Source organism: Gracilinanus agilis, chromosome 2 (genome assembly GCF_016433145.1).
Source record: "Gracilinanus agilis isolate LMUSP501 chromosome 2, AgileGrace, whole genome shotgun sequence".
Classification (NCBI taxonomy): domain Eukaryota; kingdom Metazoa; phylum Chordata; class Mammalia; order Didelphimorphia; family Didelphidae; genus Gracilinanus; species Gracilinanus agilis.
In genome coordinates, this window is record NC_058131.1 from 554,793,490 (window position 1) to 554,808,186 (window position 14,697).

The following is a 14,697-nucleotide window of genomic DNA, read 5'->3' on the forward strand; positions in this document are numbered from 1 at the left end:
CCAATGACTCAATGGGCTTTTAAAAACAAAAAACTGATACTAGAGAAAACTCTTGTTTCAACTCTCCTATGTGGCAAGTAGTGTACACTTTTTCTAGTTTTTCCAAGAGAAAGATGGTAGGAAAGCAGAGAAGGAATGAGTGAATAAGCTATCCTATACCATTTACTCTATTATTTCTTCCATATGGATCATTGACTGAACCAAGAGAGCTTGCACCTAGATCTCGGGCTACTCTTTCTGCTTTGTATCTCTTTTTCTGAATAGATAATAAGACATCATTCTGCAGATGGATATGTCCATCTTAGAGACAATCTTGTTAGTTCCAAAGGTCTATGGGGTGGAGTTGACTGGTGACTACAAAATCTTTCTTCAGGAAAGATGAATGAGGTCAACATGGAATTGTTTGAACAGTGAAGAGAAGAAAAAAGAATATAGATTATTTTATGTTCTGTTGAGATTTAAGTACCAGCTTCCTATAAGAATATAACTATATTGTAATTATAAATTGTAACAGAAATGGATTTTAAATTGTTCTGTAAATTCACATTATGGGATTTTGTGTCCATTAGCATTTCTTTTTTTTTTAAGAAAATTAATACTTTTCCTATTTCTAATTCATATAATACATTGAGTACTTTCCTACTCCACCATTTTTGGAAGACTGAAACATGAGCCAAATCAAAAGCTTAAAATAATTAGTCTCCAGGTCATCAGAGAAGGGATTTAACTAACTGAAAAGTTTGAGAAAATGGAGTCAAGGCTCAAAATGATTCTATCAATGGAGACCAGTCTCTGCAAGGAGTGAACTCAATCTAGACATGTGTATGGATCCAGAAAAGAGGATCATCCTAGAGAGGGGGAGTGGACACAGTGCCTTAAAGCCTTGGGCCCAGCAGAGGAAGCTAATCACATTTTTAAAATGAGTTCAAGGTGATGGAATATTCTAAAGGAACTACTATATTGTTTTAAAACCCTAACCTTCCATCTTAGAATCAATACTGTGTATTGATTTTAAGGCAGAGGAGTGATAAGGGCTAGGCAATGGGGGTTAAGTGACTTGCCCAGGATCACACAGCTAGGAAGTGTCTGAAGCCAGATTTAAACCTAGGACCTCCCATCTCTGGGTCTGACTCTCAAACCAATGAGTCACCCAGCTGCTCCCACTACTACATTTTCAATGAAGAAATACTGGAAAACTTTCCTACTATAAACAGGGGTAATAAAAGAATGCCCCTTATCTAATATTTGATGTAGTCATAAAATTGCTCACCATTTCCATAAAAGATTAAAGCTACAAACAGGGGGAAAGAAGACAAATTATCCTTGAGTTCATATCCTAGCTCTAATACTTATCAATTTTGACCATGTACAAGAGCCTCAGTTTACCTTCTTTAAAAGGGGCATCATAATACTTTTATTCCCAACCTCACAGAACTTTGAGGATAAAGCAATTTTAAACCATAAAGAGTTTTAGAAATTTAAATTATTATTACTATTTGTTAATAAAGTGCTTCTTTTTCTCATTGATCCAGTCACCAGTTTTCAGAAAGTACTAAAAGGAATAGAATCCCCACCCTAAGTCTCCTGGTGGAATAACATTTAAGCTTTATTCTTTTAATTAAACAAAAACATGGTAAGAAATTTAAGGAGAAAAGTGAAGTAAAACAAAATAATATAATATACATAACCTCCAGTAAAGTCCTTTTTAATGCCTCAAAAATAACTTGGACTTCTCAAAGTTCACAAGAGAGAAGCACAAACTCTGGCAAGTATTATAAGTTGAGAAGACTTTGAATATTAACTCTATATCTGTTGACTGAAGACCAGGCAAGTTAGTTTCAGAATAACACATCTTTGGAAGGCTAATCAACAGGTGATTATGGGTTTGAGGAATTTTTTTTCTTTTTTAGCTAAAGCAATTATCACATGTCATTTACTAAAGATGCATGGTTTGTGTGAGGAGGCAGGATGTTATAATGAAACAAGTGCTAGATTTGGAGTTAATATGGACATGTATTCAAATCCTACTTCTACTACTTTCTAGCTGTGTGACCATGGATAAATCTCTTAACTTGAGTCTGTTTCCTCATCTGTAAAATGGGAACAATAATGCTTATAATGCCTATAATATAAATGGACCTGCAATTTCATTAATATGGGGAAACCCCCCCCCCAATGAGAAAACTCTTATCAAGGCAAGTTGGTATCTTCTTCTCAATTTGTACCATTAGAAAGGTATCTGATCACAGAGAAATTAAATGACTTGCCCAGCTTGGTTTAAACACAGGTCTTCCTGCCTTCCAGATCAGCTCTCTACCCGCTGTGCTATGCTGATGGTCACAGAGTACTTCTATCAAAAGATTTGAGTGAGGATCAAATGAGTTGACATATTATATTATATTAATATTTATTATTTGTTTGATTAAATAGTTAATTTAATAATTAGTATTTTATTACTCCATATAGTATACAAAGAAGTATACCATCATATGCAATTGGGCCCAGTACATTAGGGAGACTTTTCTTATAGTAAAGGATCAACAATGCTACCTATTGGTAGAACTGCACAGTTCTGGAAAGAAATGAACCAATGCAGAGTGAAATAAGCAGAACCAGGAGAACATTTTACACAGGAACTAAAACACTGTGGAATGATCAATTGTGATAGACTTTGCCAGCAGCAGTAATACAATGATCCAGGATATTCAGAGAGTCAAAAAAAGAATGCAGATCCCCTTCCCTGGCAACTCATCTGTCTCATAGTATTATATATTACTCTTATGCATTTATCCCATTCTATTCTGTATCATGTCTATTGCTGTTGTTTAGTTATTTCGGTTGTATCTGACTCCTCTTGACTCATTTTGGGTTTTCTTGATAAAGATACTGTGTTTTGCAAAAAAGAAAAGAATGCAGAAAAAAATATGATTTATCATTTGTTTACTGGGTGTTTTAGTTTAATAGGATTATTTATTTACAAAAAAGAATGATAAAGAAATGTATTTTGAATGAAAATATATGTATAATACAGAAAAAAAATTAAAAATAAAAATAAAAGAAGCACACAGTTCTGAGTGTGATAAAAATAATTGGGCAGGAGGAAGATAGTTACCAACAGGGCATCTTTTTAGACAGAGAAGGTGACTGTCATCACCTGCCTTAAATTGAAGGGATATGCAGATGGAAAATAATGGAAGCCCATTCCTGAGGGCTGAGAAGGACTTAAGTAGGTTCCACAGGCTAACAAACTAGGAAAAGTAACATCTATTGAAAACCTGATCATCTAAATGTCAGTTTAACTCCTATGGAAGGATCATTCATTGTCCTATATTTACATTTTAACATCATGTTTTTCTCTGAAATGTATTTTTCATTCCTTTAAGCTCTGTGAATTGTGCTTCCAAGGGAAGTTGGTGAAAACAATGAAGGGTATAAGATGGTGAAATTTCCATATTTTCTAGGTTAGGGCAATTTATGAGAAAGCCTCTGACAAAAGGGTAACACAAAAATATACACGAGATTAAAATTGTCATCTATACACTGGCATCAAAAGTCACTAAAAATGACTAGATATGTCCTCAGGTTGCCAGGTGCAGTCCTGAGTTACCCCCTTTCTTTACTCCCTTCTCACATTCCTTTCCCATCCAATTCAATGGTGCTACCCTGAAAAAAATTGCTAAACAGAAAAAAGGGTCACAATGAAATCTCCCACTATAAAATATAAGATTCTTGAAGGCATGTACTGCTTCATTTTTGTTTTTGTTCTCCCAGGGCCTAACATAATTCCTGGCACATAGCAAACACTGACAAAGTGTCAATTAATTAATTAGTATTCCCAAATAATCTAGAACCACCTAATATTCAAGAAATATGTACTTTATAAAGCTGGGGGAAAGGAATATTCTTGATATGCACTGATCTGAGTCTCAGACAATATAGTTACTACTGTAGTTATAGCCAGCTAGATGTATAGTTCAGAGATAATGCTTATCTTCAGGCCCCTGGAAGACAGCATGAGTCTGCTCATCAATGGTCAGCATATACTCAAGTCACCAAGTTGTCATTGTCTACTATATGCTTGCCTGCCTACTATGTAGTAAGAGTGGACGATGGAGGACACAAAGAAAGACAAAAGTAGCCATTGCCTTCCATGAGTTTAGTCTAGTGGGGGACAAAACACTGTCAGAATGGAGTGGTGGAAAAGTCTCCTATTTTTTGTCCAGTTGACTATGCACTTAAGGAAACCAGAAGAATGGGAGGAGCACTTGGTAAACCACATAGTACAAAACAAAATTACCTACTCTACTTACCTTTTCACCACAGCACTTTTTGGGGAACCTGTAAAACTATCAGAGCAGTTTGAAGCAGACTTAGAACATGCTGAGGGAGCCTCACCACTGCCTGAAATCAGCCTAAGGAACCACCTCAAGATTCAGGTCAACTTCATGCATTCCTTAACCAAAGGAGAAAATCAGTTTTGGTGACTACACTATTAAACAATTTCAACCTCCATAAGAAATGAGGGAGTTCTATCATGAAAAATATCCACTAAAAACAGGTAAATTTAATTTGCCCTCTTCTTTTTTCAAATCACTCATGTTTAAGAAAGAGAGTCACCAAAAGGAAAGATAAACAACCCTTGTTAAGCCCTTGACACCCAGTACCCCAGATAAAGGGCAGAGCTATTCCCCACAGCCTATTTTCTAGAAAACTCCTTTAGTTTCTTACAATTTCCTAACCAGTCAGGTGGGACAATCATCCAATTCCCCAAGCTGCTGTTTTGAAGCCTCCCAATGGACCTTCTAAATAATAGAGCAACTTATAGAATGAGAACTTCAACAACACTATCAGCAGACAGCATAGATGTTCCCCACTTCACTGTGGAGCACAGATGTTGGAAAGTGGCACAACAAATGAATTGATGGCCCCAACTTCACTGATTTTCATTCTTCACTTTTACAATGGGATTCAGCTAGAACTAATTAATTGGATCTTGGCTGGCCTCAAGAGATCCAAAAATAATTTTTAAATCCCTCCAGGAACACAAGTTTTGAGGAATCCTTCTGAGAACTCATGACACTGAAATGATGCTTTAGAATCTTGAAGATACCTGCCATTATTCTGTCCCATTGACCAGAACTGAACTGTGATTAAGGACCTCCTACTTTATGAATCAGAGGGATTGAGAAAAGGGGAAAACCTTGAATTCAACCGCAGCCACTGAAGACCACACAGTAAGTTTCTAGGAGATAAGCACATTTTGTCCACAAACATCCACCACTGTTTACATTTCCAGAGCTTCATATAACCTTCTGTATTTTCCTCCATTTCTATGAATCTCTCTTCTGGTCACCCAGAAAAATGTCTTTCAACCATTCTAACTAGTTCATTAGTGCAGACTATCAAAATCTCATTAGATTACAACAGTAACTGATTCTATTTCTTCATGTCCTTCATTGATTGCATCTTTTCTTATTGATAAATTTTCCTCATGGTTAATGTTCAACAAGGTCCTATCACTAAACACTGGCTAGAAACCCAGCACATGGAAATTTTGTCATCATTCAAATGGAAAGCAAGGACTGATATTCTTGTCCTCCAAACCCTAGCAAAACATCCTGCACATTTTAATGTCTAATGTAAGATACTTCCTGAAAGATTTTGCTAATCCTCTTCCTCCTCATACCTCACACAGAAAGATTACTTTAAATTTTACAAGCACTGTAATCATCTTATCCAATATTACACAAATATTATATCCAATTTACAGATATGGAAAATGAGGTCCAGAAAGATTAGATGAATTGCCCAAGCCAACATTTCTGCTCCATAGTTAACTGGAGAAAAATGAAAGCATCCATGGATGGAATCTCCCAGAGTCAGATGACTAGTAACTGTCAGAAATAGCATACAAACTGAGATCTTTTCATTTCACATTCATTGCTATCACTTCTCAGACTTTTGGCTCAAATAAAATGTCAATGTTTCTATTCATTACGCTATCTCAGTTTCCACTATAATCCTTCTTGGAGTCATATCAGCCTACCAGTGAGCAACAAGAGTTCTAATGGTTAAATGATAACTTAAAAGAGTGGTTTTCAAGATTTTTCATCTCAGTGTTATTTAATACTCTTAGAAATTATTTAGGAGTCCAAAGAATTTTGTTTTGTATGAGTTATACCTATCAATATGTATCATATTAAAAATCAAATGTTTTAGTAATATTAATGTTATTGTAAAAATAGTTTGACTCCATGGATCCCCTAAAAGGATCTTGAGGACTGTAAGAGGTGCCCAAAAATACCCTTTTAAAACTAATGATTAAAGTAGGGTATACTACTACATTTTCCAGCCTCAAACACTGTGTGAACCTGGGCCTCTTCCAGCTTTGTTTTTTTAAATTGATTAGTTAATTTCTCAAAGAGTTAGACACTAGTCTGTCCCAGTGCTTCCCCAGCTTGTTTACAAATATTCTCTAAAGTTTCCGCTACCTATACTATTTACACAGTGTTTGTGACTTCAACTATATTAAAATGCTGAAGACAGATCATTTCAGGGTAATTTGCCTTACTTATCCTTATTTCCCCCATTCTGTAGAAATAGACTGGGGATCCTCAATTCCTAGGAAAATAACTAGGTAGTACTATGTATTTTATTATTAAGTGTTGAAGGGGATGGAAGTAAACAAATTATTTATTCTTCCTTTCTATTCTGGGAGGAAGGGAAGTAAGGAGAGGTAATAATGCCTTCTCTGGATGACTTTATACACTTTTGCATTGAAGGGAGATTCCCAACAGATTTTCTGAAAAGCCATCACTTCTAGAAGCCATTACCACATTTTTAAAATAGAATCTCTGTCTCTTGCCACTGAGCCAACAAAGGAGATGAGACAAGAAGAAAGAGTTCCCTACTTAAATATGTCACCATCCACATTTAACTTCCACACTGCTTTGTCTAGGTCCATTCAAGGAATCATAAGTATTATACTGGCCAGGTATCCCCCCACACCCAATACTTATAAAGTGTCTTTATCATGAAAACTGGCTCCTTGGCTGCAAAGAAGAGACTCCTACTAAACCTGATAACTAGATAGGGAGGGCAAAATGAAATAACAGAAATAAAAGGAGAGAAGCTTCTACAGATTAGAATCCCACTTGATTTTTAAAGAGGAGGCCAAAGGAAAGGAAATGCACATCTGTGAGTCTGTTTCTAAGACCTCTCTTTCAAAGTTTCATTGTATTGTATCCTACTCATTGTATTTGTCAGATTAGGAATAATGTTGCACAGCCAGATAGAACATTTCAGGAGGCTGCATCTGGCCCATGGACCATAGTTTGTCCATCACTGCTCTAGAACACAATCTCAGTGAGGACCAAATTGTGTTTTCATTCTATTATCATCTTCTCATGAGCTATTTTATAACATTATCCTTGAATTTTTTTAGTTCTATAACTTCAAGGTGATATTCTTTCCTAAAAGCTTTGTAAAGGATTTGGCACAGATTCCTTTGTGTATACTTAATCTAATCAAGATCTACTTCATAATCTTAAAATTTAGGATATCATTTCTACTTTTTGGTGATATGGTTCAAATGAGGTGGTTTCATTGTCACTGTTCATAGAAGTATGGTTAAGTCTGTTCCATTTCCATCAACTTTTCCTATTGCCATTTTCATCTATGCTCTTAAAAACATTAAAAGAGCTCAGAGGCTCATTGGATAGACTACTGGACCTGGAGTCAAAAGTCAGCAAGACCTCAGTTTAAATCTAATCTCAGACACTTACTAATTATGTGACTCTCAGCAAATCAAACAACCTCTGTTTGGCTCACTTTACGCATCTATAAAATGGAGGTAAAGAAGAGTACATCTTCCCAAGGTCTTTTTGAGGAACAACTAAAATAATATTTATGAAGCAATTACTACACTGCCTTTCACATAATGGGCATTATAAAATATAAAATATGATGATGATGATGATGATGATGATTGAGCTCAACTGAGTCATGTGCCAAGATTTCTATGGACTAATTTCTGTTCTCAATGTTGGTTTACAGTTTATAATATGAAACTGTTTGTAACCTTCCATCATCTTTTTCATAACATTTTACATAGATATTTGCATTATAAACCAATGTTATCCTTGGATGCCCTATCTCTCCACTTGGCAAGGAGCACAAGTATTTGCTACAATTAAATCCAGTGTCTTCTTTTCTTCAATATTCTTTCTTCTAATTGCATATTTATTTTGACCTTTGATTTAACCAAAGGATGGATTGATCTTACATAAAGAGATATATCTTCAACAGCTGTAATTTGTAGCTTCCTGTCAACTAAGGTATAGTCAATTTTATTTTTTCATTTGTAAAATTGTTTGGTGTTCACCAAGAGTATCATTTCTGACTCTCGTAATAGAAAATATGCAGGTCCTTTGAGCAAGAACCTTCAGATTAATTCACAAACATTTCTCTTTTTTTTTCACTTGTCCACCTCAAACAATATTTTTTTATTCAGTCCCTCCATTTCCTCCAAACACTACAGATAGCATTATCGAATAAAATATATAGATTATGTCTTTTATTCGTCCATTTCTCAGTTTATTCTCTGAAGATAAGAACAATATTTTCAATGTACTTTTCGTCTTCCTCCCCTAAGCACACCAGCACATTCAAGTCACTGAGTATCAAAATGTATTTGTACTTAATTGGAAAGGTAACATTCTCTACTCTTCCATCCTCTATAACAGATTGTTGGTATCAAAGTTACAATTAGGTGGCACAGTGGTGGACCCTGAGTTAGAAAGACCTAAATTCAAATGTAGCCTCTGATACTTTCCATTAGATGTGTAATCCCAGGAAAGTCAATTATCCTCCATCTGCCTCAGTTTCTTCAACTATAAAATGAGGATAATAATAGTATCTACCATTCAGTCTTGCTATAAAGAAAACATGAGATAACATTTGCAAAGCACTTTATATATCTTAAAGCATCGTATAATGCTAGCAATCAATATTATTGGATGATATTTTTACATAAATTCACCATAAGCACACTCTTGTGCTGAAATCACCATAAACTTGTAATCATCCCATGAAGCAATTTTTGTTATTGCTTTTAGGGACACAAGTCAAACCAATCCTCTGTTTAGATCTCCAATGCCTCAGACATGATTTAATTTACAACAAAATTTGTCTGCTGGGTTCATTTATCATGGGAATAGCAATTTTCATGTTTATAATATGGCAATGGACAATCTCATTGGATGTTGTCATTTTCTTTTGTCATTGCACTAATTCATATGTAAAATGTGAAAAATTAACTAAGTTTTTGCAGATGTTCTAAACAGATCATGTCTCTCTTTGTCATCTCTGCCCCACCATCATTATGAAAATAAAAGGGAGTCCTCATCACTGGGAGAAATTTTTTCCCATTAGGCAACCATTGCCAAACAACTCATCACTTAGTGTTCAACCAGCTGGTAGTGAGTACCTCCAAATTAAGCCAATTTGGGGCTTGAAACACAAACCCAATCATTCAGAAATACACATAAATCATTTCCAACATCTTGGAGTTTGCCAGAATTTATGTGCTTTTTATGCAGTCTTCAAGAACCCAATCTCTCCTTCACAATACAAAATACAAGGGTATGATTTGTGGAATAAAAAGAGCATCAACTCACATTTAAACAAACTTTAATGTCAATCAGTCAATAAACATTTATTTAACACTCTGTAAATGTGTCAAGCACTGGGCTCAGCAATAGATGTTTTATATAATGTTTTATGTAGCACTTTCCTTAACAATAACCTTGGAGGTCACATGAATATTGTTATTGCCTTTTTCTAGAATGTTTGAGGTAAATTGTCCAGAGTCACACAGCTAGTAAGTAGCTTAGAGTTTTTCTTCCTAATTCAAAGATCACTGACCTCTACATTATACCAAATATACAAGTCACCAGAAACTTATAGCCTACATTGCAAATGAGTAAAAGAGCATTTTAGTTTTATCAATCATTTGCACCATAATGAACCAAAGAAAAAGAGTCCCAAGTATATTTCAGACCCTTAGTCAAAGAATACATATCTCTCATCTGAGGGACCAACCTTATTAAATTTAGAGAGGCATACCATCAGAGAGTTGTCCAATAGGTGATGAATATTTTCAACTACAGAAGCACACAATTAACATATTCTGAAGAATGGAAGGGTTATATAGTAAGCATTAATAAAACAAGTTCCCAAACTAACAAAATCAAATCCTTGCAGTATTGAATTGATCTAAGGGAAAGCCCTACTCTAGTAGTTTTGGAAATACTCCCTAAAGAATATGTTTTTCTTCCTGTTTGTCATCTCTAAGTAAAGACGAAATTTCTTCATAAAGTTCCCATCTTTATATTACAGCCTTTTTCTCTAGGTCTTCCTCACTTCTAAAACAGTGATTTAGTACTGCGATCTATTGCAACCTTTCTCTTATTCCTCTTTATCTCCAATTTTTCTACATGTCTTCACCATTCTTCAGGTGAGACCACTCGAGGGGATGGAGAGAACAAACAACACTCCACTGACAGAGTTCGTCCTGACAGGGATTCCTTACCCACCCAAGCTAAGGACATTCCTTTTTTTATTCTTCCTGGTCATATACACGCTGACACAAATGGGAAATCTTCTCATCTTCCTCACAGTATGTATTGACTCCCAACTCCATGCACGCCCTATGTATATCTTCCTTGGTGCCCTGTCCGTCATTGACATGGGGATCTCCTCCATCATTGTTCCACGGCTCATAATGAACTTTACTCCTGGCATTAAGCCTATCTCATTTGGTGGTTGTGTAGCTCAACTCTATTTCTACCATTTCCTGGGCAGCACTCAGTGCTTCCTTTACACTCTGATGGCCTATGATAGATACCTGGCCATATGCCGACCCCTGCACTACCCTGTCCTAATGACCTCAAAGATGTGCTACTTGATGGTGACAGGAGCATGGATAGCTGGGTCTATCCATGGTGCTATCCAAGCCATACTCACTTTCCGCTTACCATACTGTGGTCCCAACCAGGTAGATTATTTTTTCTGTGACATCCCTGCAGTGCTAAGACTAGCCTGTGCTGATACAACCATCAATGAGCTGGTGACTTTTGTGGACATTGGAGTGGTAGTTGCCAGTTGCTTCTCTCTAATCCTGCTCTCCTACATACATATCATCAAAGCCATCTTAAGAATCCGCACAGCCGATGGAAGAAGACGTGCATTCTCCACCTGCGGAGCCCATGTGACAGTGGTAACAATTTACTATGTGCCCTGTGCCTTTATCTACCTGAGACCAGAAGCCAATAGCCCCTTAGATGGAGCAGCTGCTCTGTTCCCCACAGCCATCACTCCTTTTCTTAACCCATTGATCTACACTCTGAGGAACCAAGAGGTAAAGTTAGCGCTAAAGCGAATGGTAGGTGACCAAAGGGCTATGAGTAAGAACTGAATGATTTTGACCTTTTTGTGACTCACTCATATCTCAAAGATTTGAATATGAAGGATAAGTGAACTTATCAAAGACAAACATACCAATATAGAATTAAGGGGATGTCTACCTAAGGCATGTGAAGACCTCCACAGCAGAATGGGCAAATGAGAAAATTCCAACAGAGATGAAGGGAGAAAAAGTTTGACTAGACATTGAAGGAGCTAAAGTCATTCACTGATTTCCAGGTCATCACCAGTCATTTTGAATTTTGTCTTCCCATTTTTCTTCAGTGACTGAAGGAAAGTGAGACTTACAACTTAGTATGCAACTGTGCCTCATTTGAATATAATTTATGGACAAAATCAAATGGCATCAGTGATATTATTTTGGTCCTCTTTGAGTACAAAGGACAACAACCAACCAATGGAATCAGAGACTTATTAGACACTACTTTAGGTCTAAAAGAAATGAAATCAACATTCATAATTTAAGCAAAATTGCCCCTCCTCCTGTGAGGTTTTCATATTCCTCAATAAATGTCATTAAAATATAGTGTTTGGTTAATATACCAAATGTGCCAGTTTTGCAACATGTAATAATTGCTTTTTCAGTATGATGAAACAACATAAATTTTCCATTTAAAAATCTTTATTGTGGTTTTGGATAAAGTGTTTTTTTCAAAATGTAATGATGTATAAAAAATTCTTTAAGTAATCATTTGTAAAGTTTTTTTCTTTCAATGCAGGCTATTTCCTAGGCAAAGGACCTGCATGCAGCAAAAGTGGAAGATGGGTTTTAATTTCATGTAACACTTAACAGACAAGGAAGCTGAAAATTTCTGCTTTGTAAAACTTTGTCTCATAAAACACTTCCATTGATTTACTCTCTCATGCAATTAATCCATCCAAGTCTTCTCATATAGGGAGATTCCTCTCTATATCTTCCCCAAAATCCTCCATATACAGTCTACCCAATGTACTCTTAAACTTCCTCTATATATGATTGGTAGGCACATTTTGTAGGCACATTTGAAATTTTGTGGGCATCTAAATTGTCTGATCATTATATTTCCCTATTACTACATGACCAGCTCTTCCACATGATAATATCTTGGCACCACTACTTTCCAAAAGATATTATTGGCAAAAGTTGTAATCTAATCATACTCTTCTGATAAGAAAAAATAGTCATGTTGATGCATTCTCTCAGGATGGATATGCCCTTATGTGACTGTAGTGTTGTTTTGTTTGTTTGTTTGGTTGGTTGGTTGGTTGGTTGGCTTATTTCCCTTCTGCCTAATGTAAGGGAAGGAGCAAGAGATGAGCAAGGAACTTGAAAAGATAAGGTTAGAGAAGAAAAACTGGGGGAGGGGGTAGCATTGAAGAGTTAAAAGAACCACAAACCCATAAAAATCCCTTTTTCAGGCTCTAAATTAAGAGAAATCAAGTTAGATTTCCAAGGATAATGCTAATCGAACTTCTGAATATTTTTAGGAATTAGAATAAGTTCAGTGAAAAAGGTAAGGAAATATACGTTGGCATTTGGTTTTCTTTTATGCTTACTCCATAAAAGTATTGATTTTCTTGATTATATCTTTACATTTTCACAGAGAAATTTTTAAAAAATAAAAAACATTTTAATATCCATGTAGTAGAAAATGAATTGGATTTAGAATCAGAATTAAAATTCTAGCTCTGTCATGTGGTTGCTATATAAATTTGAGCAAATCAATTTATCTATTTGAACCTCAACTTCTTCACTGGGAGAAACTGAAAATATTAATCTATATTTATCTCTGAGGTTCACTAAAATCTATGAATTTGTCATCCTCACAGATGAGCCACAGCAACACCATAAATAGATTACTTAGGGCATTTGGCCACAAACTAGATAATATTGCCACCTGGTGGCAGATTTAACTCTTTATAATCAGATTATAATCCAATTTCTAGATAATCAAGGAATATTTGTTGAATTAATGAAGTTAACTAAGAGTTAAGAGCATTCTGAGTGTTTACATATGAACTTAAACATACAACATAAGAAAAAGAGTTCCCTTTCCATCCTCATACTTGTTCCCTTAGTGGAATGTCCTAGTATGAGACTGATCTCTTTTTCTGAAGGAAATCAGGACTGGCTAACCATACACAAACATGAAGGAGTGAAAATATGATAGAGGGAGAAAATATATTGAACAGAAAAGTGACTCATGAGATCTAAGAACTGTCAGTCTAGCACAGAGGTAGATCACATTTGTAAGAGATGTGTCAGAGAATTCCAGAGCTTTCTGGTTCTAACATCATCAGCAGCATCCCACTCATCCTCTTTCCTTTATGTTGTTGCATATACCAGAAGGTAGGGAGAACACTGTGGGATGATGACAGAATAGGGCACAAGATTACCTCACTCACTCACTAAATTTCCCCATAAATATTCAAAAATATTGTCTCAGATTCAACTCTAAAATAGCAGAAATAGTTAAGACTTGGGGGAGAAATAGTCCTGCCAAGGACATCATGGGGGAAGGTCTCTGAACTCCTGTTTGGGAGTGTCACCTGATTGAAATGCAAATATCCCTAGAAAAACATCATGGAATCAGTACAGAATAAGCCATGGAGAGCACTGTCTTATGTGAGCAAGCAGTCTCACTTTGTCAGCTTCACTAGGGAGGTTACATCCCAGGAGCAAATGCCACTAAAATCAATAAACAAGAAACCTTGGGGTAATTGTGTAGCTGGTGGCCCAGGCCCAGGTCTGGAGATTTCCATTGGTGGCTGACAAAAGAAAACTTTGTGGCCCAGAAGTGTTGAAGAAAAAAGTAAGCCAATTAGAAAAAGAGATGCAAAAACTCACCAAAGAAGAAAGAATATAGAGAAAAGAAAATAACTCATTCAAAATTAGAATTGCACAAGAGAAGTTAGTGACTTCTTAAAATAAGACCAAAAAAAAAAAAGATAATATGAAACATCTTATTACAAAGACAACCAACCTAGAAAACAGATTGAGGAAAGATAATTCTTAATTGTCAGACTATCAGAAAGTTGTACTTTAAAAAAAGAGAGATTTCAAGAAATCATTAAAGAAATTTGCCTGGTAGTATTAGAACTAATGGGTAAAAATTGAAATGGAAAGAATACACCCATCACCACCAGAAAGAGACCCAAAGATGAAAAATCACAGGAAAAGTATTGTAAAGTTCCATAGCTCCCAGGATGAGACAATACTATAAGCCATCAGAA

The 14,697-nt window shown here is 35.7% G+C and overlaps 1 protein-coding gene across 1 annotated transcript; it reads left to right on the forward strand.

Moving 5' to 3' along the window:
• Nucleotides 1-10,534: 10,534 nt before the first annotated feature.
• On the forward strand, nucleotides 10,535-11,476 carry LOC123234121 (olfactory receptor 10G3-like). The gene has a single exon (XM_044660066.1). The coding sequence runs from the start codon at nucleotides 10,535-10,537 to the stop codon at nucleotides 11,474-11,476; it is 942 nt and encodes a 313-aa protein (XP_044516001.1).
• Nucleotides 11,477-14,697: the final 3,221 nt, after the last annotated feature.

Bases quoted from the DNA above. Each gene is read 5' to 3' on its own strand.
- LOC123234121 (XM_044660066.1), top strand. From the start codon at position 10,535: ATGGAGAGAACAAACAACACTCCACTGACAGAGTTCGTCCTGACAGGG.